Source organism: Phasianus colchicus, chromosome 38 (assembly GCF_987193195.1).
Source record: "Phasianus colchicus chromosome 38, bPhaCol1.hap1.1, whole genome shotgun sequence".
Classification (NCBI taxonomy): Eukaryota; Metazoa; Chordata; class Aves; order Galliformes; family Phasianidae; genus Phasianus; species Phasianus colchicus.
The window spans coordinates 2,214,858-2,241,935 of NC_143473.1; the positions used below are offsets into that span (position 1 = coordinate 2,214,858).

The 27,078-nt window shown below is 63.7% G+C and overlaps 1 protein-coding gene across 1 annotated transcript in view; it reads right to left on the reverse strand.

The window, feature by feature from the left end:
* RYR1 (ryanodine receptor 1) overlaps window positions 1-27,078 on the reverse strand; it is a 180,050-nt gene that overhangs the window by 126,589 nt on the left and 26,383 nt on the right. Inside the window, exons 14-23 of the mRNA XM_090129818.1 lie at window positions 21,964-22,099; window positions 19,622-19,717; window positions 18,542-18,660; window positions 15,406-15,539; window positions 13,639-13,880; window positions 9,675-9,867; window positions 6,430-6,646; window positions 5,223-5,327; window positions 2,498-2,601; window positions 2,309-2,392 (exon numbers count right to left, since the gene is read on the reverse strand). Of these exons, the coding sequence (XP_089985944.1) occupies window positions 2,309-2,392; window positions 2,498-2,601; window positions 5,223-5,327; window positions 6,430-6,646; window positions 9,675-9,867; window positions 13,639-13,880; window positions 15,406-15,539; window positions 18,542-18,660; window positions 19,622-19,717; window positions 21,964-22,099 (1,430 nt within the window). The remainder of the gene's footprint in view (window positions 1-2,308; window positions 2,393-2,497; window positions 2,602-5,222; window positions 5,328-6,429; window positions 6,647-9,674; window positions 9,868-13,638; window positions 13,881-15,405; window positions 15,540-18,541; window positions 18,661-19,621; window positions 19,718-21,963; window positions 22,100-27,078) is intronic.

Here is a 27,078-nt window from a genome sequence, read left to right on the forward strand (position 1 = left end):
TGAGACCCCAAATAGGGACCCCCAAAATGAGACTCCCAAACTCAGACCCCAAATAAGGACCCCAAACTGAGACCCCAAATAGGGACCCCCCAAAGTGAGACCCCCAAACTCAGACCCCAAATAGGGATCCCCCAAACCGAGACCCCAAATAGGGACCCCCCAAACTGAGACCCCCAAACTGAGACCCCAAATAGGGACCCCCCAAACTGAGACCCCTCAAACTGAGACCCCAAATAAGGACCCCCCAAACTGAGACCCCAAATAGGGACCCCCCAAACTGAGACCCCCAAACTGAGACCCCAAAAGGGGACCCCAAACTGAGACCCCTCAAACTGAGACCCCAAATAAGGACCCCCCAAACTGAGACCCCCAAACCGAGACCCCAAATAAGGACCCCAAACTGAGACCCCCAAACTGAGACCCGAAATAAGGACCCCCAAAACGAGACCCCAACCCCCCCCATGGACCCCCAGCCCCCAAACTGAGACCCCAAATAGGGACCCCCCAAACTGAGACCCCCCAAACCCAGCCCCCCCCCCCCCCCCACGGATCCCCACCCCCCAAACTGAGACCCCAAAAGGGGACCCCAAACTGAGACCTCTCAAACTGAGACCCCCAAACTGAGACCCCAAATAAGGACCCCCCAAACTGAGACCCCAAATAAGGACCCCCCAAAGTGAGACCCCAAAATAGGGACCCCGCAAACTGAGACCCCAAATAGGGACCCCCCAAACTGAGACCCCCAAACCCAGACCCCAACCCCCCCCCCGGACCCCCAACCCCCAAACTGAGACCCCAAATAAGGACCCCCCAAACTGAGAGCCCCAAACCGAGACCCCAACCCCCCCCACGGACCCCCAACCCCCAAACTGAGACCCCAAATAGGGACCCCCCAAACCCAGACCCCAAATAAGGACCCCAAACTGAGACCTCCAAACTGAGACCCCAAATAGGAACCCCCCAAACCCAGACCCCACCCCCCGCACGGACCCCCAACCCCCAAACTGAGACCCCAAATAGGGACCCCCCAAACCCAGACCCCAAATAGGGAGCCCCCAAACTGAGACCCCAAATAGGGAACCCCCAAACCCAGACCCCAAATAAGGACCCCAAACTGAGACCTCCAAACTGAGACCCCAAATAGGGACCCCCCAAACCCAGACCCCAAATAAGGACCCCAAACTGAGACCTCCAAACTGAGACCCCAAATAGGGACCCCCCAAACTCAGACCCCAAATAGGAACCCCCCAAACCCAGACCCCAAATAGGGACCCCCCAAACTGAGACCCCCAAACTGAGACCCCAAAAGGGGACCCCAAACTGAGACCCCAAATAGGGACCCCCCAAACTGAGACCCCAAATAGGGACCCCCCAAACCCAGACCCCAAATAGGGACCCCCCAAACTGAGACCCCAAATAAGGACCCCCCAAACCCAGACCCCAAATAGGGACCCCCCAAACCCAGACCCCAAATAAGGACCCCAAACTGAGACCTCCAAACTGAGACCCCAAATAGGGACCCCCCAAACCCAGACCCCAAATAGGGACCCCCCAAACTGAGACCCCAAATAGGGACCCCCCAAACCCAGACCCCAAATAGGAACCCCCCAAACTGAGACCCCAAATAGGGACCCCCCAAACTCAGACCCCAAATAGGGACCCCCCAAACTGAGACCCCAAATAGGGACCCCCCAAACCCAGACCCCAAATAGGAACCCCCCAAACTGAGACCCCAAATAGGGACCCCCCAAACCCAGACCCGAAATAGGGACCCCCCAAACTGAGACCCCAAATAGGGACCCTCCAAACTGAGACCCCAAATAAGGACCCGCCAAACCCAGACCCCAAATAAGGACCCCAAACTGAGACCTCCAAACTGAGACCCCAAATAGGGACCCCCCAAACCCAGACCCCAAATAGGGACCCCCCAAACTGAGACCCCAAATAGGGACCCCCCAAACCCAGACCCCAAATAGGAACCCCCCAAACTGAGACCCCAAATAGGGACCCCCCAAACCCAGACCCCAAATAAGGACCCCAAACTGAGACCTCCAAACTGAGACCCCAAATAGGGACCCCCCAAACCCAGACCCCAAATAAGGACCCCAAACTGAGACCTCCAAACTGAGACCCGAAATAAGGATCCCCAAACCGAGACCCCAACCCCCCCCATGGACCCCCAGCCCCCAAACTGAGACCCCAAATAGGGACCCCCCAAACCCAGACCCCAAATAAGGACCCCCCAAACTGAGACCCCAAATAGGGACCCCCCAAACCCCGCCCCCACCCCCCCCGGACCCCCACCCACGTTTTGGGCAGTTTGATTTTCTTCAGGTTCTCCTCCGCCTTCTCGTCCGCCATCCCCACGTGGCAGCCGAGCGCCAGCAGCGTCCTGGGCGAAAAGGGGGGGGGAAAAACCAGGGGGGTGGGGGCTGCGGCCACCCCAAATCCCAAACACCCCTTATAGGGTTTTCGTCCCCCTTTGGGGCGCCCTCACTTGAGCGTCTCCCCCGACATCTGCAGGTTGTAGTTGCGCTCCGGCTCCGGCAGGCTGTGGAAATCCAGCAGGCAGGGATGCAGCTGCGCCGCGTCGTCGCGGATCTGGGGGCGGGCAGGGGGGAAACGGGGTCACGGGTGTGGGGCACAGGTGTGGGGCACAATGGGGTCACGGGTGTGGGGCACAGGTGTGGGGCACAATGGGGTCACGGGTGTGGGGCACAGGTGTGGGGCACAATGGGGTCACGGGTGTGGGGCACACGTGTGGGGCACAATGGGGTCACGGGTGTGGGGCACACGTGTGGGGCACAATGGGGTCACGGGTGTGGGGCACAATGGGGTCACGGGTGTGGGGCAATGGGGTCGGGGGGGATGGGAATCAGTGGGGTCACGGATGTGGGGCACAATGGGGTCAGGGTTATGGGGCACAGTGGGGTCAGAGGAGGTTTATGGGGCACAGTGGGGTCAGAGGGGGGTTGTGGGGCACAATGGGGTCAGGGATTATGGGGCAATGGGGTCAGGGGTGTGGGGCACAATGGGGTCACGGGTGTGGGGCACAATGGGGTCAGGGGTGTGGGGCACAATGGGGTCACGGGTGTGGGGCGCAATGGGGTCGGGGGTGTGGGGCACAGGTGTGGGGCACAATGGGGTCAGGGGTGTGGGGCACAATGGGGTCAGGGGGTGGGATGGGGATCAGTGGGGTCAGGGGTTGTGGGGCAAAATGGGGTCACAGGTTGTGGGGCAATGGGGTCGGGTTATGGGGCAATGGGGTCACGGGTGTGGGGCACAATGGGGTCAGGGGTTGTGGGGCACAATGGGGTCAGGGGTTATGGGGCACAGTGGGGTCAGAGAGCGGGATGGGGATCAGTGGGGTCACAGGTGTGGGGCACAACGGGGTCAGGGGTTGTGGGGCAACGGGGTCACAGGTGTGGGGCACAATGGGGTCAGGGGTGTGGGGCACAATGGGGTCAGGGGTTATGGGGCAATGGGGTCATGGGTTGTGAGGCACAATGGGGTCAGGGGTTATGGGGCAATGGGGTCACGGGTGTGGGGCAATGGGGTCACGGGTGTGGGGCACAATGGGGTCAGGGGTTATGGGGCACAATGGGGTCAGGGGTGTGGGGCACAGGTGTGGGGCACAATGGGGTCGGGGGTGTGGGGCACAATGGGGTCAGGGGTTATGGGGCACAGGTGTGGGGCACAATGGGGTCGGGGGTGTGGGGCACAATGGGGTCACGGGTGTGGGGCAATGGGGTCGGGGGGGATGGTGGCACAATGGGGTCAGGGGTGTGGGGCACAATGGGGTCGGGGGTGTGGGGCAATGGGGTCGGGGGGGATGGTGGCACAATGGGGTCAGGGGTGTGGGGCACAATGGGGTCACAGGGGGGTTATGGGGCGCAGTGGGGTCAGGGTTATAGGGCACAATGGGGTCAGAGGAGGTTTATGGGGCACAATGGGGTCACAGGGGGGTTATGGGGCACAGTGGGGTCAGGGTTATGGGGCACAATGGGGTCACAGGGGGGTTATGGGGCACAGTGGGGTCAGATGAGGTTTATGGGGCGCAGTGGGGTGAGGGTTATGGGGCACAGTGGGGTCAGAGGAGGTTATGGGGCACAGTGGGGTCAGGGTTATGGGGCGCAGTGGCGTCACAGGGGGGTTATGGGGCGCAGTGGGGTCAGATGAGGTTATGGGGCACAGTGGGGTCAGGGTTATGGGACACAATGGGGTCAGGGTTATGGGGCGCAGTGGGGTCAGATGAGGTTATGGGGCACAGTAGGGTCAGGGTTATGGGACACAATGGCGTCACAGGGGGGTTATGGGGCACAGTGGGGTCAGAGGGGGGTTATGGGGCACAGTGGGGTCAGATGAGGTTATGGGGCACAGTGGGGTCAGGGTTATGGGGCACAGTGGGGTCAGATGAGGTTTATGGGGCACAGTGGGGTCAGGGTTATGGGGCGCAGTGGCGTCACAGGGGAGTTATGGGGTGCAGTGGGGTCAGGGGTTATGGGGCAATGGGGTCACAGGTGTGGGGCAATGGGGTCAGGGGTTATGGGTGCACAATGGGGTCAGATGAGGTTATGGGGCGCAGTGGGGTCAGATGAGGTTTATGGGGCACAGTGGGATCTCAGGGTTATGGGGCACAGTGGGGTCAGAATTATGGGGCACAGTGGGGTCAGATGAGGTTATGGGGCACAGTGGGGTCAGGGTTATGGGGCGCAGTGGGGTCAGGGTTATGGGGCACAATGGGGTCACAGGGGGGTTATGGGGCACAGTGGGGTCACAGGGTTATGGGACACAGTGGGGTCAGAGGAGGTTATGGGGCACAATGGGGTCAGGGTTATGGGGCACAGTGGAGTCACAGGGTTATGGGACACAAGGGGGTCACAGGGGGATTATGGCGCACAGTGGGGTCAGGGTTATGGGGCACAGTGGGGTCAGATGAGGTTATGGGGCACAGTGGGGTCAGGGTTATGGGGCACAGTGGGGTCAGATGAGGTTATGGGGCACAGTGGGGTCACAGGGTTATGGGGCGCAGTGGGGTCAGGGTTATGGGGCACAGTGGGGTCAGGGTTATGGGGCGCAGTGGGGTCAGGGATATGGGGCGCAGTGGGGTCAGGGTTATGGGGCGCAGTGGGGTCAGATGAGATTATGGGGCGCAGTGGGGTCAGGGTTATGGGGCGCAGTGGGGTCAGGGTTATGGGGCGCAGTGGGGAGGCTGCGCTCACGGGGCCGTAGGTCCAGCCCTGCTCGATGCGGGTCAGCGCCCACAGCTCGTGGATGTTTTCCGCCAGCTTCTCGCGGATGCGCTCCAGGTGGGGGGGCAGGACGATCTATGGGGTGGAGGGGGGGGGTGGAGGGGGGCAGGCGGCCCCATATGGCACCCGGGGACCCCACAGCGCAGCCCCGTCCTACAGCGCCCCAACCCCCACCGCCCCACGGATCCCCTGAGACCCCAAAGCCCACTTTAAGGATCCCCCTCCCCACCCCAAATCCCAAATCCCATCCCTACGCCTCCCAGAACCCCCAACCCCAAACCCAACCCCAAACCCAGCCCCAAACCCAGCCCCAAACCCAGCCCCCCATCCCCTCACCATCCCCAAACCCGTTCCCTAAAGACCCCAAACCCACCCCATCCCCGTGGATCCCATTCCTCCAAAACCCCAAACCCCAATTTGAGCATCCTCCCCCCCCCCCATTCCCACCCCAAACCTTCCAAATCCCATCCCTAAACCCCCCAGAACCCAAACCTGAAGCCCCCAGGACCCCAAACCCACCCCCATTCCTTCATTATCCCAAACCCACCCCCCAAGACCCCAAACCCCAAACCCACCCCCATCCTCCAACCCCCAACCCCAATCCCACCCCCATTCCCTCATCATCCCAACTCCAGGACCCCAAACCCACCCCCATCCCCTCCCCCCAACCCCAATCCCACCCCAAACCCACCCCCATCCCCCCCCCCCAACCCCATGACCCCAATCCCACCCCCATCCCCCCAAACCCCAAACCCACCCCAATCCCACCCCCATCCCCCCCTAACCCCAAACCCACCCCAAACCCACCCCCATCCCCCTCCCAACCCCAAACCCACCCCCATTCCCTCATCATCCCAAACCCACCCCCCCAGGACCCCAAACCCACCTCCATCCCCTTCCCCCAACCCCAAACCCACCCCAAACCTACCCCCATCCCCCCCCCAACCCCAAACCCACCCCAATCCCACCCCCATCCCCTTCCCCCAACCCCAAACCCACCCCCATCCCCCCCCCCAACCCCAAACCCACCCCCATCCCCTCCCCCCAACCCCATGACCCCAAACCCACCTCCATCCCCCCCCCATCCCCCTCCCAACCCCAATCCCACCCCCATCCCCTCCCCCCAACCCCAAACCCACCCCCCATCCCCCCCCCCCCCCCCCCCCAATCTCCCAACCTGCGCGGTGTCCACGGGGCAGGGGGTGAAGGCGGTGTGGGGCAGCGCCTTTGTGGGGCCGAGCAGGCAGTGGGGCGGGGGGCCGTCGGCCCTATAAGCTTTGATGGGTTCCAGGCGCAGCCGCTCGCGGGGCAGCAGAGCCTCGGCGCAGGGCGAATAACCGGGGGGGGGCAGGAACTGGAAATCCCCGTGGCGACCCCCCAGCAGGAAGCGCAGCCTATGGGGCCGGGCAACGAGAACTCAGAGGTTCGGGGTCCCGACGGCACCGCAGGGAGAACCCAGAGACCCTCAAGGGCTGCACAGGGACCCCCACCCACGTGGCAGCCCTGCAGCATCTCCATGGCAACCCTACAGCATCTCCATGGCAACCCTATAACAGCCCCATGGCAACCCTATAACATCTCCATGGCAACCCTATAACATCTCCATGGCAACCCCACAGCATCTCCATGGCAACCCTACAGCATCCCCATCTCCATGGCAACCCTATAACAGCCCCATGGCAACCCTACAGCATCTCCATGGCAACCCCACAGCATCCCCATGGCAACCCTATAACAGCCCCATGGCAACCCTATAACAGCCCCATGGCAACCCTACAGCATCTCCATGGCAACCCTATAACATCTCCACGGCAACCCTATAACATCTCCATGGCAACCCTACAGCATCTCCATGGCAACCCTATAACAGCCCCATGGCAACCCTACAGCATCTCCATGGCAACCCCACAGCATCCCCATGGCAACCCTATAACAGCCCCATGGCAACCCTATAACAGCCCCATGGCAACCCTACAGCATCTCCATGGCAACCCTATAACATCTCCACGGCAACCCTATAACATCTCCATGGCAACCCTACAGCATCTCCATGGCAGCCCTGCAGCATCTCCATGGCAACCCTATAACATCTCCACGGCAACCCTATAACATCTCCATGGCAACCCCACAGCATCTCCATGGCAACCCTACAGCATCTCCATGGCAACCCTATAACATCCCTATGGCAACCCTACAGCATCTCCATGGCAGCCCTGCAGCATCTCCATGGCAACCCCACAGCATCTCCATGGCAACCCTACAGCATCTCCATCTCCATGGCAACCCCACAGCATCCCCATCTCCATGGCAACCCTATAACAGCCCCATGGCAACCCTACAGCATCTCCATGGCAACCCTATAACATCTCCATGGCAACCCCACAGCATCTCCATGGCAGCCCTACAGCATCTCCATGGCAACCCCACAGCATCTCCATGGCAACCCCACAGCATCCCCATCTCCATGGCAACCCTATAACAGCCCCATGGCAACCCCACAGCATCCCCATGGCAACCCTATAATATCCCTATGGCAACCCCACAGCATCTCCATGGCAACCCCACAGCATCTCCATGGCAACCCCACAGCATCTCCATGGCAACCCCACAGCATCTCCATGGCAGCCCTACAGCATCTCCATGGCAACCCCACAGCATCTCCATGGCAACCCCACAGCATCCCCATCTCCATGGCAACCCTATAACAGCCCCATGGCAACCCCACAGCATCCCCATGGCAACCCTATAATATCCCTATGGCAACCCCACAGCATCTCCATGGCAACCCCACAGCATCTCCATGGCAACCCCACAGCATCTCCATGGCAACCCTACAGCATCTCCATGGCAACCCTATAACATCTCCATGGCAACCCTACAGCATCCCCAGCCCCATGGCAACCCTACAGCACCCTCATCTCCATGGCAACCCTAAAACATCCCCACAGCAACCCCACAGCATCTCCATGGCAACCCCACAGCATCTCCATGGCAACCCTATAACATCTCCATGGCAACCCTACAGCATCTCCATGGCAACCCTATAACATCCCTATGGCAACCCCACAGCATCTCCATGGCAACCCCACAGCATCCCCATCTCCATGGCAACCCTATAACAGCCCCATGGCAACCCCACAGCATCTCCATGGCAGCCCTACAGCATCTCCATGGCAACCCTACAGCATCCTCATCCCCATGGCAACCCTATAACAGCCCCATGGCAACCCCATGGAATCCCCATCCCCATGGCAACCCCCAGAACCTCCCCATTTCCCCCCCCATTTCCCCCCATTTCCCCCCTCCTGAACCCCCAGGACCCCCATTTCCCCCCATTTCCCCCCATTTCCCCCCTCCAGGACCCCCATTTCCCCCCATTTCCCCCCTCCCCCCCCAGGACCCCCAGAACCCCCCATTTCCCCCCTCCCCCCCCCATTTCCCCCCCCAGAACTCCCCATTTCCCCCCATTTTCCCCCTCCTGGACCCCCCAGGACCCCCCATTTCCCCCCATTTCCCCATTTCCCCCCATTTCCCCCCTCCCTCCCCCCAGAAGCCCCCAGGACCCTCCCCATTTCCCCCCCGCAGGACCCCCATTTCCCCCCTCCTGGACCCCCCAGGACCCCCATTTCCCCCCATTTCCCCCCTCCCCCCCCCATTTCCCACCCCCAGGACCCCCATTTCCCCCCATTTCCCCCCATTTCCACCCTTCCCCCCATTTCCCACCCCCAGGACCCCCCAGGACCCCCATTTCCCCCCATTTCCCCCCTCCTGGGCCCCCAGAACCCCCATTTCCCCCTCCGCCCCCCCATTTCCCACCCCAGGACCCCCATTTCCCCCCATTTCCCCCCATTTCCCCCCTCCCCCCCTATCTCCCCCCCCAGGACCCCCAGGACCCTCATTTCTCCCCATTTCCCCCATCCCTCCCCCCCAGAACCCCCCATTTCCCCCCTCCCCCCCCCATTTCCCACCCCCAGGAGCCCCCAGGACCCCCATTTCCCCCCATTTCCCACCCCCAGGACCCTCCGGGACCCCCCATTTCCCCCCATTTCCCCCCTCCCTCCCCCCCAGAACCCCCCATTTCCCCCCTCCTTGACCCCCCATTTCCCCCCATTTCCCCCTCCCCCCCCCATTTCCCACCCCCAGGACCCCCAGGACCCCCCAGGACCCCCATTTCCCCCCATTTCCCCCCTCCCCCCCCATTTCCCACCCCCAGGACCCCCCAGGACCCCCCTTTTCCCCCCTCCCCCCCCATTTCCCATCCCCAGGACCCCCCATTTCCCCCCATTTCCCCCCATTTCCCATCCCCAGGACCCCCAGGATCCCCATTTCCCCCCTCCTTGACCCCCCATTTCCCCCCATTTCCCACCCCCAGGACCCCCTGGGACCCCCCCCCCCATTTCCCCACCCCCCCTCCCCCCCCACCTGACCCCCGCGGAGAAGCTGACGACGGGGGAGAAGAGGGCGTCGCGGTTGAACTTCTCGAACATCCCCAGCACCGGGCTGCCGTTGAGGCGGAAGGAGATGCTGGGCACCGCCAGGTCCAGGCAGCAGCTCACCACGTCCCCCGCCGCCAGAATGTGCTGCTGGGGGGAGGGGGCCGCACGGGGGACCCCGCCTGAAAGGGGGGGTGGACAGGGGGGTGAGGGGTGAGAAGGACTGGGGGGGGTGGGGGGTTGGGGGGGGAAGGCAATGGGGGGGGGGGGATGGGGGATGGGGGGAACCCTAAAGGGGGGGGGGGAAGGGAAGGCAATGGGGGTGGGGGGATGGGGGATGGGGGATGGGGGATGTGGGGGATGGGGGGATCCCCAATGGGGGTGAGGGGATGGGGGATGGGGGGATCCCCAATGGGGATGTGGGGATGGGGGGGCAGGGGGATGGGGGGACCCCAGTGGGGGTGGGGGGATGGGGGAGACCCCAATGGGGGGACCCCAATTGGGGGGGGGGGGAATGCAATGGGGATGGGGGATGGGGGGATGGGGGGACCCCAATGGGGCTGGGGGGATGGGGGATGCGGGGATGGGGGGCGGGGGATGGGGGGCAAATGCAATGGGGAGGGGGGGACCCCAATGGGGGTGGGGGGATGGGGGGAAACCCCAAAGGGGGGGGGGGGAGGGAAGGCAATGGGGGTGGGGGGGGAAGGCAATGGGGGGGGGGGGCAGGGGGATGGGGGGACCCCAATGGGGGGCGGGGGGGGGGGGGGGAACGCGATGGGGGTGGGGGGATGGGGGGCAGGGGGATGGGGGGGAAATGCAATGGGGGGGGGGATGGGGGGATGGGGGGCAGGGGGATGGGGGAGACCCCAATGGGGGTGGGGGGGAGGGAAGGCAATGGGGGTGGGGGGATGGGGGATGGGGGGATGGGGGAGACCCCAATGGGGGGGGGAACGCAATGGGGGTGGGGGGATGGGGGATGGGGGGGAACCCCAAAGGGGGGGGGTGGGGGGAGAAGGCAATGGGGGTGGGGGGATGGGGGATGGGGGGGAACCCTAAAGGGGGGGGGGGAAGGGAAGGCAATGGGGGTGGGGGGATGGGGGGCAGGGGGATGGGGGGGAACCCCAATGGGGGGGGGAACGCAATGGGGGTGGGGGGATGGGGGATGGGGGGATGGGGGGGCATGGGGACATGGGACAACCCCAATGGGGACGGGGGATGAGGGGGAACCCCAAAGGGGGGGGGTGGGGGGAGAAGGCAATGGGGGTGAGGGGTGAGAAGGACGGGGGGGGTGGGGGGTTGGGGGGAGAAGGCAATGGAGGTGGGGGGATGGGGGTGGGGGGATGGGGGAGACCCCAATGGGGGTGGGGGGATGTGGGGGATGGGGGGATCCCCAATGAGGGTGGGGGGATGGGGGGCAGGGGGATGGGGGGGAACCCAGTGGGGGTGGGGGGTGGGGGGGGACCCCAATGGGGGTGGGGGGATGTGGGGATGGGGGGACCCCAATGGGGGGGGGGGATGGGGGTGGGGGGATGGGGGAGACCCCAATAGGGGTGGGGGGATGTGGGGATGGGGGATGGGGGGGAACCCCAAAGGGGGGGGGGGGAGGGAAGGCAATGGGGGTGGGGGGGGAAGGCAATGGGGGGGGGGGGCAGGGGGATGGGGGGACCCCAATGGGGGGCGGGGGGGGGGGGGGACCGCAATGGGGGTGGGGGGATGGGGGGGTGGGGAGGGAATGCAATGGGGGTGGGGGGATGGGGGATGGGGGGGAACCCCAAAGGGGGGGGATGGGGGGGGAAGGCAATGGGGGTGAGGGGTGAGAAGGACGGGGGGGGTGGGGGGTTGGGGGGGGAACGCAATGGGGATGGGGGGATGGGGGATGGGGGGGAACCCTAAAGGGGGAGGTGGGGGGGGAAGGCAATGGGGGTGAGGGGTGAGAAGGACGGGGGGGGGTGGGGGGTTGGGGGGGGAAGGCAATGGGGGTGGGGGGATGGGGGTGGGGGGATGGGGGGGAACCCCAAAGGGGGGGGGGAGGGAAGGCAATGGGGGTGGGGGGATGGGGATGGGGGGATGGGGGGCAGGGGGATGGGGGAGACCCCAATGGGGGTGGGGGGATGTGGGGATCGGGGGATACCCAATGGGCATGTGGGGATGGGGCGGCAGGGGGATGTGGGGACCCCAGTGGGGGTGGGGGGATGGGGGAGACCCCAATGGGGGGGTGGGGGGATGGGGGATGGGGGACAGGGGGATGGGGAGACCCCAATGGGGGTGGGGGGATGTGGGGATCGGGGGACCCCAATGGGGGGGGGGGGGAATGCAATGGGGGTGGGGGGATGGGGGGCGGGGGATGGGGGGGAAATGCAATGGGGAGGGGGGGGACCCCAATGGGGGTGGGGGGGGAAGGCAATGGAGGTGGGAGGATGGGGGGGAACCCTAAAGGGGGAGGATGGGGGGGGAAGGCAATGGGGGTGAGGGGTGAGAAGGACGGGGGGGGGTGGGGGGGTGGGGGATGGGGGGACCCCAATGGGGATGGGGGGATGGGGGATGTAGGGGAACCCCAATGGGGGGGGGACCCCAATGGGGGTGGGGGGATGGGGGGACCCCAATGGGGGGGGTTGGGGGGGAAGGCAATGGGGGTGGGGGAATGGGGGATGGGGGGATGGGGGGCACGGGGAAGGGGGAGACCCCAATAGGGGTGGGGGGATGTGGGGATGGGGGGATCCCCAATGGAGGTGGGGGGATGGGGGGGCAGGGGGATGTGGGGACCCCAGTGGGGGGGGGGGGTGGGGGGATGGGGGACAGGGGGATGGGGAGACCCCAATGGGGGTGGGGGGATGTGGGGATGGGGGGTGGGGGATGTGGGGGATAGGGGGCAAGGGGATGGGGGGGAACCCCAAAGGGGGGGGGGGGAGGGAAGGCAATGGGGGTGGGGGGATGGGGGGCAGGGGGATGGGGGGACCCCAGTGGGGGTGGGGGGGGACCCCAATGGGGGTGGGAACCCCAATGGGGAGGGGGGGGGACCCCAATGGGGGTGGGGGGATGGGGGGGTGGGGAGGGAATGCAATGGGGGTGGGGGGATGGGGGATGGGGGGATGGGGGGACCCCAATGGGGGTGGGGGGATGGGGGGGGACCCCAATGGGGGTGGGGGGATGTGGGGATGGGGGATGGGGGGGAACCCCAATGAGGGGGGGGAACCCCAATGGGGGTGGGGGGATGTGGGGATGGGGGGCAGGGGGGGCATGGGGACATGGGACAACCCCAATGGGGACGGGGGATGGGGGGGAATCCCAATGGGGGTGGGGGGATGGGGGGAAACCCCTACAGGGATGGGGGGGAGCCAGGAATGGGGGGGGAGGCATTTATGAATGGGGACACCGTGAATGGGGGCGGGGGGGACACAACTGAATGGGGCACAACTTTTGGGGGGGGTGGGGGACAGTGGGGGGGGGGCACCATGAATGGGGGGGGAGGGGGGGGTGGCATTTATGAATGGGGAAACCATGAATGGGGGCGGGGGGGAGACACAACTGAATGGGGCACAACTTTTGGGGGGGGGAGGAGTGTGGGGGGGGACACCGTGAATGGGGGGGGGGACATTTATGAATGGGGACACCACGAATGATGGGGGGGGGACACCATGAATGGGGGGGGGCAGGAGGGGGGGACCTGGGGACACCACGAATGGTGGGGGGGGGGGGGACACCACGAATGGGGAGGGGGGTGGGGGGCACATTTACGAATGGGGACACTACAAATGATGGGGGGGGGGGACACACCACGAATGGGTCCCTCTACCCTACAGGTTTGGGAGGGGGGGGGAGGGGGGAACGACCCACGAAGGAGAATTTAGGGGCGGGGGGGGGGGGGGGGGGGGCACAGATTTGGGGGGGGGGGGCGTGGACGGAGCGAGGGTGAGGGGGTGGGGGGGTGGGGGGGGGGGGGCTTCGTTCCGTACCGGCCCAGAGGTGCAGCCCATCGAAGGCGAAGGAATAAAGGTCGTCCCCGGCTCCGTTGCCCCCCCAGCCCTCTCCCCCCCCCGGGTAGGGGCTGTAACCCTCCGCCATCGCCCACCCCACGCGCAGGTGGGTGGGCTGCGCCGTCACGAAGGGCTCCACGTGATCCACGGCCACCTCGAAGTACCAGCGTGGGTATTGAGTGGAGCCCTCGTGGGTCCCCAGGAAGATGTTGGGGCGGATGCTGAGACAGGGGGCGAGGGGGGGGGGGGGGGAGGTCAGTGACGGGACCCCCAAGGGCAGCCTGAGAACAACAGGAGGCCCCCGCGACCCACAGATGTCCTCCAACACCAGCGGGAATTCCTTAAGACCCACTGAAGTCCTCCAAGGCCCCCAGAAGTCCTCCAACACCACCAGAAGTCCTCCAACACCCCAGAAGTCCTCCAACACCCCAGAAGTCCTCCAACACCACCAGGAACTCTCTAAGACTCCCAGAAGTCCTCCAACACTCCCAGAAGTCCTCCAACACCACCAGGAGTCCTCCAACACCCCAGAAGTCCTCCAACACTCCCAGAAGTCCTCCAACACCACCAGGAACTCTTTAAGACCCCCAGAAGTCCTCCAACACTCCCAGAAGTCCTCCAACACCACTAGAAGTCCTCCAACACCCTAAAAGTCCTCCAACACTCCCAGAAGTCCTCCAACACCACCAGGAATTCCTTAAGACCCCCAGAAGTCCTCCAAGGCCCCCAGGAACTCTTGAAGACCCCCAGAAGTCCTCCAACACCACCAGGTACTCTTTAAGACCCCCAGAAGTCCTCCAACACCACCAGCAGTCCTCCAACACCACTAGAAGTCCTCCAACACCCCCAAAAGTCCTCCAACACCCTAAAAGTCCTCCAAGACTCCCAGAAGTCCTCCATACCCCGCACAGCCCCCCATATCCCCCCCATACCCCCCCCCAGGATCCCCCATATCCCCCCATATTCCCTCTATACCCCCCGCAGGACCCCCATATCCTCTCCACCCCCCCCGGACCCCCCATATCCCCCCAGTCCCCCCCATACCCCCCCCAGGACCCCATATCACCCCATATCCCCCCATATCCCCCCCAATACTCCCTCCATGACCCCTCATATCCCCCCCATACCCCCTCCAGTACCCCCCATATCCCCCCCAGGACCCCCATATCCCCCCATATCCCCCCATATCCCCCCATATCCCCCCCATACCCCCCTCCAGGACCCCCATATCCCCCCATATCCCCCCCAAACCCCCCCCATACCCCCCCCAGGACCCCCCATATCCCCCCATATCCCCCCATATCCCCCCCAATACTCCATCCATGACCCCCTATATCCCCCCATATCCCCCCATATCCCCCCCATACCCCCCCCAATCCCCCCATATCCCCCCCAATCCCCCCCCAGGACCCCCATATCCCCCTCATATCACCCCATACCCCCCCCAAACCCCCCCCCAGGACCCCCATATCACCCCATATCCCCCCCAATCCCCCCCCAGGACCCCCATATCCCCTCCATACCCCCCCCAATCCCCCCATATCCCCCCCATATCCCCCCCAATACTCCATCCATGACCCCCCATATCCCCCCATATCCCCCCCAATCCCCCCCCAGGACCCCCCATATCCCCCCATATCACCCCATACCCCCTCCAGGACCCCCCATATCCCCCCATATCCCCCCATATCCCCCCCAAACCCCCCCCAGGACCCCATACCCCCCCATATCCCCCCCCAGCCCCACCTGCTGACATAGCTGACCAGCCCGGTCTGCAGCAGGAGGTCGCGACGAGGGAGGAGATTTTCGGTGATGAGGTTTTGATTGGAGCGGACGGCGACGGCGTTGCAGACACACAGCGAGCAGAGAACGTCCAGGACCTGAGGGGGGACGTGTGGGGTGCGGGGTGTGGGGTGGGGATCTATGGGGCAGGGGATGTGTGGGGTGGGGGACGTGTGGGGTGCGTGGCTGTGGGGGGGGGGTGTGGGGTGGGGGGGTGTGGGGTGGGAGGTGTGTGGGGTGTGGGGTGTGGGGCGGGGGGGTGTGGGGTGGGAGATGTGTGGGGTGTGGGGTGTGGGGTGGGGATCTGTGGGGCGGGGGGGTGTGGGGTTGGGGGGTGTGGGGTGGGAGATGTGTGGGGTGGGGAGGTGTATGGGGTGGGGGGGTGTGGGGTGCGGGGGTGTGGGGTGGGGGGATTGTGGGGTGTGGGGTGTGGGGTGGGGATCTGTGGGGCGGGGAGGTGTGGGGTGCGGGGTGTGGGGTGGGGATCTGTGGGGCGGGGGGTGGGTGGGGGGTGTATGGGGTGGGGATCTGTGGGGTTCGGGGGTGTGGGGTGTATGGGGTGGGAGATGTGTGGGGTGTGGGGTGGGGGGTGTGGGGTGGGGATCTGTGGGGCGGGGGGGTGTGGGGTGGGGGGGTGTGGGGTGGGAGATGTGTGGGGTGCGGGGTGTGGGGTGGGGATCTGTGGGGCGGGGGGGTGTGGGGTGGGGTGTATGGGGGGGGTGTGGGGTGGGGGGTCTGTGGGGTAGGAGATGTGTGGGGTGGGGGGTGTGGGGTGCGGGGTGTGGGGTGGGGATCTGTGGGGCGGGGGGTGTGTGGGGTGGGGGGGTTTGGGGTGGGAGATGTGTGGGGTGGGGGGGTTGTGGGGTGGGGATCTGTGGGGCGGGGGGGGGTGGGGGGTGTATGGGGTGGGGATCTGTGGGGTGCGGGGGTGTGGGGTGCGGGGTGTGGGGTGGGGATCTGTGGGGTGTGGGGTGTATGGGGTGGGAGATGTGTGGGGTGGGGGTGTGTGGGGTGGGGGGATCTATGGGGCAGGGGATGTGTGGGGTGGGGGGGTGTGGGGCGCGGGGTGTGGGGTGTATGGGGTGGGAGATGTGTGGGGTGGGGATCTATGGGGCGGGGGGGGGTGGGGTGGGATTGTGTGGGGTGGGGATCTGTGGGGTGCGGGGGTGTGGGGTGGGGGGTGTGTGGGGTGGGAGATGTGTGGGGCAGGGGGGTGTGGGGCTGGGATGTGTGGGGCACGGATATGTGGGGCAGGGATGTGTGGGGTGGGGATCTGTGGGGCAGGGGGTGTGGGGTGGGGTGTATGGGGTGGGGGGTCTGGGGTGGGAGATGTGTGGGGTGGGGGGATGTGGGGTGGGGATCTATGGGGCGGGGGGGTGTGGGGCGGGGATGTGTGGGGCACGGATCTATGGGGTGGGTATGTGTGGGGCGGGGATGTGTGGGGCAGGGATGTGTGGGGCTGGGATGTGTGGGGCAGAGATGTGTGGGGCAGAGATGTGTGGGGCACGGATATGTGGGGCTGGGAGTGTGGAGCTGGGATGTGTGGGGCAGGATGTGTGGGGCAGGATGTGTGGGGCAGAGATGTGTGGGGCAGGGATGTTTGGTTCTGGATGTGTGGGGCTGGATGTGTGGGGCAGGATGTGTGGGTCTGGATGTGTGGGGCTGGATGTGTGGGGCAGGATGTGTGGGGCTGGATGTGTGGGTCTGGATGTGTGGGGCAGGGATGTTTGGTTCTGGATGTGTGGGGCTGGATGTGTGGGGCAGGATGTGTGGGGCAGGGATGTTTGGTTCTGGATGTGTGGGGCTGGATGTGTGGGGCAGGGATGTGTGGGGCTGGATGTGTGGGGCTGGATGTGTGGGGCAGGATGTGTGGGGCACAGATATGTGGGTCTGGATGTGTGGGGCTGGATGTGTGGGCAGGGATGTTTGGTTCTGGATGTGTGGGGCAGGATGTGTGGGGCTGGATGTGTGGGGCTGGATGTGTGGGGCAGGGATGTTTGGTTCTGGATGTGTGGGGCTGGATGTGTGGGGCAGGATGTGTGGGTCTGGATGTGTGGGGCAGGATGTGTGGGGCAGGATGTGTGGGTCTGGATGTGTGGGGCAGGATGTGTGGGGCAGGATGTGTGGGGCTGGATGTGTGGGGCAGGGATGTTTGGTTCTGGATGTGTGGGGCTGGATGTGTGGGGCAGGATGTGTGGGGCAGGATGTGTGGGGCTGGATGTGTGGGGCAGGATGTGTGGGTCTGGATGTGTGGGGCAGGATGTGTGGGGCAGGGATGTTTGGTTCTGGATGTGTGGGGCTGGATGTGTGGGGCAGGATGTGTGGGGCTGGATATGTGGGGCAGGGATGTTTGGTTCTGGATGTGTGGGGCTGGATGTGTGGGGCAGGATGTGTGGAGCTGGATGCGTGGGTCTGGATGTGTGGGGCAGAATGTGTGGGGCGGGGATGTGTGGGTCTGGATGTGTGGGGCTGGATGTGTGGAGCCGGGATGTGTGGGGCTGGATGTGTGGGGCAGGGATGTGTGGCGCTGGGATGTGTGGGGCAGGATGTCTGGGGCAGGATGTGTGGGGCAGAGATGTGTGGGGCAGGGATGTTTGGGGCAGGATGTGTGGGGCTGGATGTGTGGGGCAGGATGTGTGGGGCAGGATGTTTGGTTCTGGATGTGTGGGGCAGGATGTGTGGGGCAGGATGTGTGGGGCTGGATGTGTGGGGCAGGGATGTTTGGTTCTGGATGTGTGGGGCAGGATGTGTGGGGCAGGGATGTTTGGTTCTGGATGTGTGGGGCTGGATGTGTGGGGCTGTATGTGTGGGGCAGGGATGTTTGGTTCTGGATGTGTGGGGCAGGATGTGTGGGGCAGGATGTGTGGGTCTGGATGTGTGGGGCTGGATGTGTGGGGCAGGATGTGTGGGGCTGGATGTGTGGGTCTGGATGTGTGGGGCAGGATGTGTGGGGCTGGATGTGTGGGTCTGGATGTGTGGGGCAGGGATGTTTGGTTCTGGATGTGTGGGGCTGGATGTGTGGGGCAGGATGTGTGGGGCAGGATGTGTGGGGCTGGATGTGTGGGGCAGGATGTGTGGGGCAGGATGTGTGGGGCGGCACCTTGTGGTTGCGGCCGTGTTTGTCCAGCAGGGAGATGATGGACTTGATGTGGTTCTCCTGGATGATGTTCAGCACCTCGGGGCTCTCGATCAGCACGCAGTAAAGCACCTCCAGGATCCCTATGGGGCGACGTGTGGGGCACCGGACCCATAAGTGACCCACGGCCCCATAGCAGCTCCCACAGCCGAGCCCGGGATACATAGGGACCTTCTATGGGGCCCCAAATGTGGGTCCTCAGCCCTATAGGGAGGTTGGCGACCCCAAATGTGGGTCCCCTGCCCTATAGGGAGGTTGGTGACCCCAAATGTGGGTCCCCTGCCCTATAGGGAGGTTGGTGACCCCAAATGTGGGTCCTCAGCCCCATAGGGAGGTCAGTGGCCATAAATGTGGGTCCTCAGCCCCATAGGGAGGTCGGCAACCCCAAATGTGGGTCCTCAGCCCCATAGGGAAATCAGTGACCCCAAATGTGGGTCCCCAGCCCTATAGGGACTCTGTGACCCCAAATGTGGGTCCCCAGCCCTATAGGGACTCTGTGACCCCAAATGTGGGTCCCCAGCCCCATAGGGAGGCCAGTGACACCAAATGTGGGTCCTCAGCCCCACAGGGAGTTCAGCAACCCCAAATGTGGGTCCTCAGCCCTATAGGGAAATCAGTGACCCCAAATGTGGGTCCTCAGCCCCATAGGGAAATCAGTGACCCCAAATGTGGGTCCCCAGCCCCACAGGGATTTCAGCGACCCCAAATGTGGGTCCTCAGCCCTATAGGGAAACCAGTGACCCCAAATGTGGGTCCTCAACCCCATAGGGAGGTCGGCGACCCCAAATGTGGGTTCCCAGCCCTATAGGGACTCTGTGACCCCAAATGTGGGTCCTCAGCTCCACAGGGAGTTCAGCAACCCCAAATGTGGGTCCCCAGCCCTATAGGGAAATCAGTGACCCCAAATGTGGGTCCTCAGCCCCATAGGGACTCTGTGACCCCAAATGTGGGTCCCCAGCCCCCTCTTTTGGCACCCCTGCCCCCATATTTTGGTTCCTGCCCCCCACGTTGGGCTCCCAGCCCCACACTTGTGGGTCCCCGCACCTGAGGACGCCTCCAGCCGGTCCAGTTTGCTGACCAGCCAGTCCAGGTTGGTGGAGAACAGGGCGCAGTTGGTTCGGTTCCCCCGGATCAGCGACGCTGTGGGGCAGGGTGTGGGTCACAGCCCCACATCGCCCCACACTGCGCCCCATAGCGCCCCGCACTGCACACAATTCAGCCCCACACGACCCCATAAAATCCCTCTGCCCCACATCACCCCATAAAATCGCCCTTCACCCCACATCACCCCAGTCTGGCCCTATATGACCCCATAAAACCCCATTGCCCCACATCACCCCAGTCCGGCCCTATATGACCCCATAAAATCCCATTGCCCCACATTACCCCAATCCTGCCCTATATGACCCCATAAATTCATCCTCCACCCCACATCACCCCAATCCAGCCCTATATGACCCCATAAAACCCCATTGCCCCACATCACCCCAGTCCAGCCCTATATGACCCCATAAAATCCCTCTGCCCCACATCACCCCAATCCGGCCCTATATAACCCCATAAAATCCCTCTGCCCCACATCACCCCATAAAATCGCCCTTCACCCCACATCACCCCAGTCCAGCCCTATGTGACCCCATAAAATCCCTCTGCCCCACATCACCCCAATCCTGCCCTATGTGACCCCATAAAATCCCCCTTCACCCCACATCACCCCAGTCCAGCCCTATATGACCCCATAAAATCCCTCTGCCCCACATCACCCCAATCCGGCCCTATATGACCCCATAAAATCCCTCTGCCCCACATCACCCCAATCCTGCCCTATATGACCCCATAAAATCCCTCTGCCCCACATCACCCCAATCCTGCCCTATGTGACCCCATAAAATCCCTCTGCCCCACATCACCCCAATCCGGCCCTATATGACCCCATAAAATCCCTCTGCCCCACATCACCCCAATCCGGCCCTATGTGACCCCATAAAATCGCCCTTCACCCCACATCACCCCAATCCGGCCCTATATGACCCCATAAAATCCCTCTGCCCCACATCACCCCAATCCTGCCCTATATGACCCCATAAAATCCCTCTGCCCCACATCACCCCAGTCCAGCCCTATATGACCCCATAAAATCGCCCTTCACCCCACATCACCCCAATCCAGCCCCATGTGATCCTATAAAATCCTATTGCCCAGCATCGCCCCCTGGCGGCCCATCCCGCCCCATAGATCCAACCCCCCCCCACAGCGCCCCCTGGCGGCCGATTCCACCCCATAGATGCAATTCCCCCACATCGCCCCCTGGCGGCCCATCCCGCCCCACAGCTCCAATTCCCCCACAGCGCCCCCTGGCGGCCGATTCCGCCCCACAGCTCCATTCCCCCACAGCGCCCCCTGGCGGCCGTTTCCACCCCATAGATCCAATTCCCCACAGCGCCCCCTGGCGGCCCATCCCACCCCATAGATCCAACCCCCCCACAGCGCCCCCTGGCGGCCGATTCCACCCCACAGCTCCAATTCCCCACAGCGCCCCCTGGCGGCCGATTCCACCCCATAGATCCAACCCCCCAACCCCCCCACAGCGCCCCCACATCGCCCCCTGGCGGCCGCTTCCAGCCCCACAGCTCCATTCCCCCACATCGCCCCCTGGCGGCCCATCCCGCCCCATAGACCCAACCCCCCCCCACCCTCCCCCCACAGCGCCTCCTGGCGGCCGCTTCCAGCCCCACTGCCCCGATTCCCCGCAGCGCCCCCTGGCGGCCGCTTCCGCCCCATAGATCCAATTCCCCACATCGCCCCCTGGCGGCCGCTTCCACCCCACAGCTCCAATCCCCCACATCGCCCCCTGGCGGCCGATTCCACCCCATAGATCCAATTCCCCACATCGCCCCCTGGCGGCCGATTCCGCCCCATAGATCCAATCCCCCACAGCGCCCCCTGGCGGCCGTTTCCACCCCATAGATCCAATTCCCCACAGCGCCCCCTGGCGGCCCATTCCGCCCCATAGATCCAACCCCCCCCCCCCCCACAGCGCCCCCTGGCGGCCACTTCCAGCCCCACCGCCCCGATTCCCCACAGCGCCCCCTGGCGGCCGATTCCACCCCATAGATCCAACCCCCCCACATCGTCCCCTGGCGGCCCATCCCGCCCCATAGATCCATTCCCCCACAGCGCCCCCTGGCGGCCGTTTCCACCCCATAGATCCAATCCTCCACTGCGCCCCCTGGCGGCCAATTCTACCCCATAGATCCAACCCCCCCACAGCGCCCCCTGGCGGCCAATTCCAGCCCCACAGCTCCATTCCCCCACATCGCCCCCTGGCGGCCGATTCCGCCCCACCGCCCGGATTCCCCGCAGCGCCCCCCCGCGGGGCGCCTCACCCAGCAGCTCGTAGAGGAGGTTGACGATCTCCTTCCATGCGGCCGCCGCCTCCTCCCCGGCGAACTCGGCGAAGTGCGCGGCGGTGCTGTAGACGTTCAGCCGGTCGATGCAGTTCAGCACCAGGGAGATCATCCCCTATGGGCGCCCCACAAGTCAGCGCGGCCCCACAAGCGCCCCCATGGCCCCAGAAGTGCCACCATGGCCCCATAAGTGCCCCCATAGACCCAGAAGTGCCCCTATGGCCCCATAAGTCACCGCGGCCCCATAAGTGCCCCCATAGACCCATAAGTCACCGCGGCCCTATAAGCGCCCCCATAGACCCATAAGTGCCCCTATGGCCCCATAAGTGCCCCCATAGACCCAGAAGTGCCCCTATGGCCCCATAAGTCACCGCGGCCCCACATGTCACCGCGGCCCCATAAGCGCCCCATAGACCCAGAAGTGCCCCTATGGCCCCACAAGTCACCGTGGCCCTATAAGTGCCCCCATAGACCCAGAAGTGCCCCTATGGCCCCATAAGTGCCCCTATGGCCCGTAAGCATCCTCATGGCCCCATAAGTGCCCCCATTGACCCAGAAGTGCCCCCATGGCCCCATAAGCACCCTATGGCCCCATAAGTGTCCCTATGGCACATAAGCATCCTCATGGCCCCATAAGTGCCCCCATGACCCCACAAGTGCCCCTATGGCCCCATAAGTGCCCCCATAGACCCAGAAGTGCCCCCATAGGCCCAGAAGTGCCCCCATGGCCCCATAAGTCACCGCGGCCCTATAAGTGCCCCCATAGACCCAGAAGTGCCCCCATAGACCCACAAGTGCCCCTATGGCCCCATAAGTCACCGCGGCCCCATAAGCGCCCCCATGGCCCCAAAAGTGCCCCCATAGACCCATAAGTCACCGCGGCCCCATAAGTGCCCCCATAGACCCAGAAGTGCCCCTATGGCACATAAGCATCCTCATGGCCCCATAAGTGCCCCCATAGACCCATAAGTGCTCCCACAGCCCCATAAGTGCCCCTATGGCCCCATAAGTCACCGTGGCCCCATAAGTGCCCCCATAGACCCAGAAGTGCCCTCGTGGCCCCATAAGTGCCCCCATAGACCCAGAAGTGCCCCCATAGACCCATAAGTGCCCCCATAGACCCAGAAGTGCCCCCATGGCCCCACAAGTCACTGTGGCCCCATAAGTGCCCCCATAGACCCAGAAGTGCCCCTATGGCCCCATAAGTCACCGCGGCCCCATAAGTGCCCCCATAGACCCAGAAGTGCCCCCATAGACCCATAAGTGCCCCTATGGCCCCATAAGTCACCGCGGCCCTATAAGTGCCCCCATAGACCCAGAAGTGCCCCTATGGCACATAAGCATCCTCATGGCCCCATAAGTGCCCTCACAGCCCCATAAGTGCCCCCATAGGCCCAGAAGTGCCCCTATGGCCCCATAAGTGCCCCCATAGGCCCAGAAGTGCCCCTATGGCCCCATAAGTCACCGTGGCCCCATAAGTGCTCCCACAGCCCCATAAGTGCCCCTATGGCCCCATAAGTGCCCCCATAGACCCATAAGTCACCACGGCCCCATAAGTGTCCCTATGGCACATAAGCATCCTCATGGTCCTATAAGTGCCCCCATGACCCCACAAGTACCCTATGGCCCCATAACCACCCTTATGACCCCATAACCACCCCATAACAGCTATAGGGCCGCACCTCCCGCTGGAAGAGGTCCTGGCGGCGGCGCAGGGGTTACAGCCCCATAGCCACCCCTATGACCCCATAACCTCCCCTATGACCCCATAACCACCCCTATGACCCCATACCCACCCCTATGACCCCATAACCACCCCTATGACCCCATACCCACCCCTATGACCCCATAACCACCCCTATGACCCCATACCCACCCCTATGACCCCATACCTGCCCCAATAACCCCATACCTGCCCCTATGACCCCATACCTGTCCCTACGACCCCATACCCATCCCTATGACCCCATACCCACCCCTATGACCCCATAACCACCCCTATGACCCCATAACCACCCCTATGACCCCATAACCACCCCATTACCCCCCCATAACCACCCCTATGACCCCATAACCACCCCATTACCACCCCATAGCCACCCCTATGACCCCATACCTGCTCCTATGACCCCATAACAACCCCTATGACCCCATACCTGTTTGTATGACCCCATAGCCACCCCTATGACCCCATACCCACCCCTATGACCCCATACCTGTTCCTATGACCCCATACCCACCCCTATGACCCCATACCTGTTCCTATGACCCCATACCCACCCCTATGACCCCATACCTGCCCCTATGACCCCATAACCACCCCTATGACCCCATACCTGTTCCTATGACCCCATACCCGCCCCAATGACCCCATACCCGCCCCATAAGGTCTATAGGGCCGCACCTCCTGCTGGAAGAGGTCCTGGCGGCGCCGCAGGGAGCGCAGCCCCATAGCCACCCCTATGACCCCACAGCTGTTCCTATGACCCCATACCCGCCCCTATGACCCCATAACCACCCCATACCCGCCCCATAAGGTCTATGGGGCCGCACCTCCTGCTGGAAGAGGTCCTGGCGGCGCTGCAGGGAGCACAGCCCCATACCTGTTCCTATGACCCCACAGCTGTTCCTATGACCCCATACCCGCCCCTATGACCCCATAACCACCCCATACCCGCCCCACAAGGTCTATGGGGCCGCACCTCCTGCTGGAAGAGGTCCTGGCGGCGCCGCAGGGAGCGCAGCCTCATAGCCACCCCTATGACCCCATACCTGTTCGTATGACCCCATACCTGTTCGTATGACCCCATACCCACCCCTATGACCCCATAACCACCCCTATGACCCCATACCCACCCCTATGACCCCACACCTGTTCCTATGACCCCATAACCACCCCTATGACCCCATACCCGCCCCTATGACCCCATAACCACCCCTATGACCCCATACCTGTCCATATGACCCCATAACCACCCCTATGACCCCATACCTGTTCCTATGACCCCATTACCACCCCTATGACCCCATAACCACCCCATATCCGCCCCACAAGGTCTATGGGGCCGCACCTCCTGCTGGAAGAGGTCCTGGTGGCGCCGCAGGGAGCACAGCCCCATAGCCACCCCTATGACCCCATAACCACCCCTATGACCCCATACCCGCCCCTATGACCCCATAACAACCCCTATGACCCCATAACAACCCCTATGACCCCATACCTGTTCCTATGACCCCATAACCACCCCAATGACCCCATAACCACCCCAATGACCCCATAGCCACCCCTACGACCCCATACCTGTTCCTAGGACCCCATACCCACCCCTATGACCCCATACCCACCCCTATGACCCCATAACCACCCCATACCCACCCCACAAGGTCTATGGGGCCGCACCTCCTGCTGGAAGAGGTCCTGGTGGCGCTGCAGGGAGCACAGCCTCATAGCCACCCCTATGACCCCATACCTGTTCCTATGACCCCATACCTGTTCCTATGACCCCAATGACCCCATAACCGCCCCATACCCGCCCCATAAGGTCTATAGGGCCGCACCTCCTGCTGGAAGAGGTCCTGGCGGCGCCGCAGGGAGTGCAGCCTCATAGCCACCCCTATGACCCCATACCTGTTCCTATGACCCCATACCCGCCCCTATGACCCCATAACCACCCCATACCCGCCCCATACCCGCCCCACAAGGTCTATGGGGCCGCACCTCCTGCTGGAAGAGGTCCTGGCGGCGCCGCAGGGAGCACAGCCCCATACCTGTTCCTATGACCCCATACCTGTTCCTATGACCCCATAACCACCCCAATGACCCCATACCCACCCCTATGAACCCATAACCACCCCATACCCGCCCCACAAGGTCTATAGGGCCGCACCTCCTGCTGGAAGAGGTCCTGGCGGCGCCGCAGGGAGCACAGCCCCATAGCCACCCCAATGACCCCATAACCACCCCATACCCGCCCCATACCCGCCCCACAAGGTCTATGGGGCCGCACCTCCTGCTGGAAGAGGTCCTGGCGGCGCCGCAGGGAGTGCAGCCTCATAGCCACCCCTATGACCCCATACCTGTTCCTATGACCCCATACCCGCCCCTATGACCCCATAACCACCCCATACCCGCCCCATACCCGCCCCACAAGGTCTATGGGGCCGCACCTCCTGCTGGAAGAGGTCCTGGCGGCGCCGCAGGGAGCACAGCCCCATACCTGTTCCTATGACCCCATACCTGTTCCTATGACCCCATAACCACCCCATAACCACCCCATACCCGCCCCACAAGGTCTATGGGGCCGCACCTCCTGCTGGAAGAGGTCCTGGCGGCGCCGCAGGGGTTACAGCCCCATACCTGTTCCTATGACCCCATAACCACCCCAATGACCCCATACCCACCCCTATGAACCCATAACCACCCCATACCCGCCCCACAAGGTCTATAGGGCCGCACCTCCTGCTGGAAGAGGTCCTGGCGGCGCCGCAGGGAGCACAGCCCCATAGCCACCCCAATGACCCCATAACCACCCCATACCCGCCCCATACCCGCCCCACAAGGTCTATGGGGCCGCACCTCCTGCTGGAAGAGGTCCTGGCGGCGCCGCAGGGAGCGCAGCCTCATAGACACCCCTATGACCCCATAACCACCCCTATGACCCCATAACCACCCCTATGACCCCATACCTGTTCCTATGACCCCATAACCACCCCTATGACCCCATACCTGTTCCTATGACCCCATAACCACCCCTATGACCCCATACCCACCCCTATGACCCCATACCTGTTCCTATGACCCCATACCCGCCCCAATGACCCCATACCCGCCCCATAACCACCCCATACCCGCCCCATAAGGTCTATAGGGCCGCACCTCCTGCTGGAAGAGGTCCTGGCGGCGCCGCAGGGGTTACAGCCCCATAGCCACCCCTATGACCCCATACCCACCCCTATGATCCCATACCCACCCCTATGACCCCATAACCACCCCATACCCGCCCCACAAGGTCTATAGGGCCGCACCTCCTGCTGGAAGAGGTCCTGGTGGCGCCGCAGGGAGCACAGCCCCATAGCCACCCCAATGACCCCATA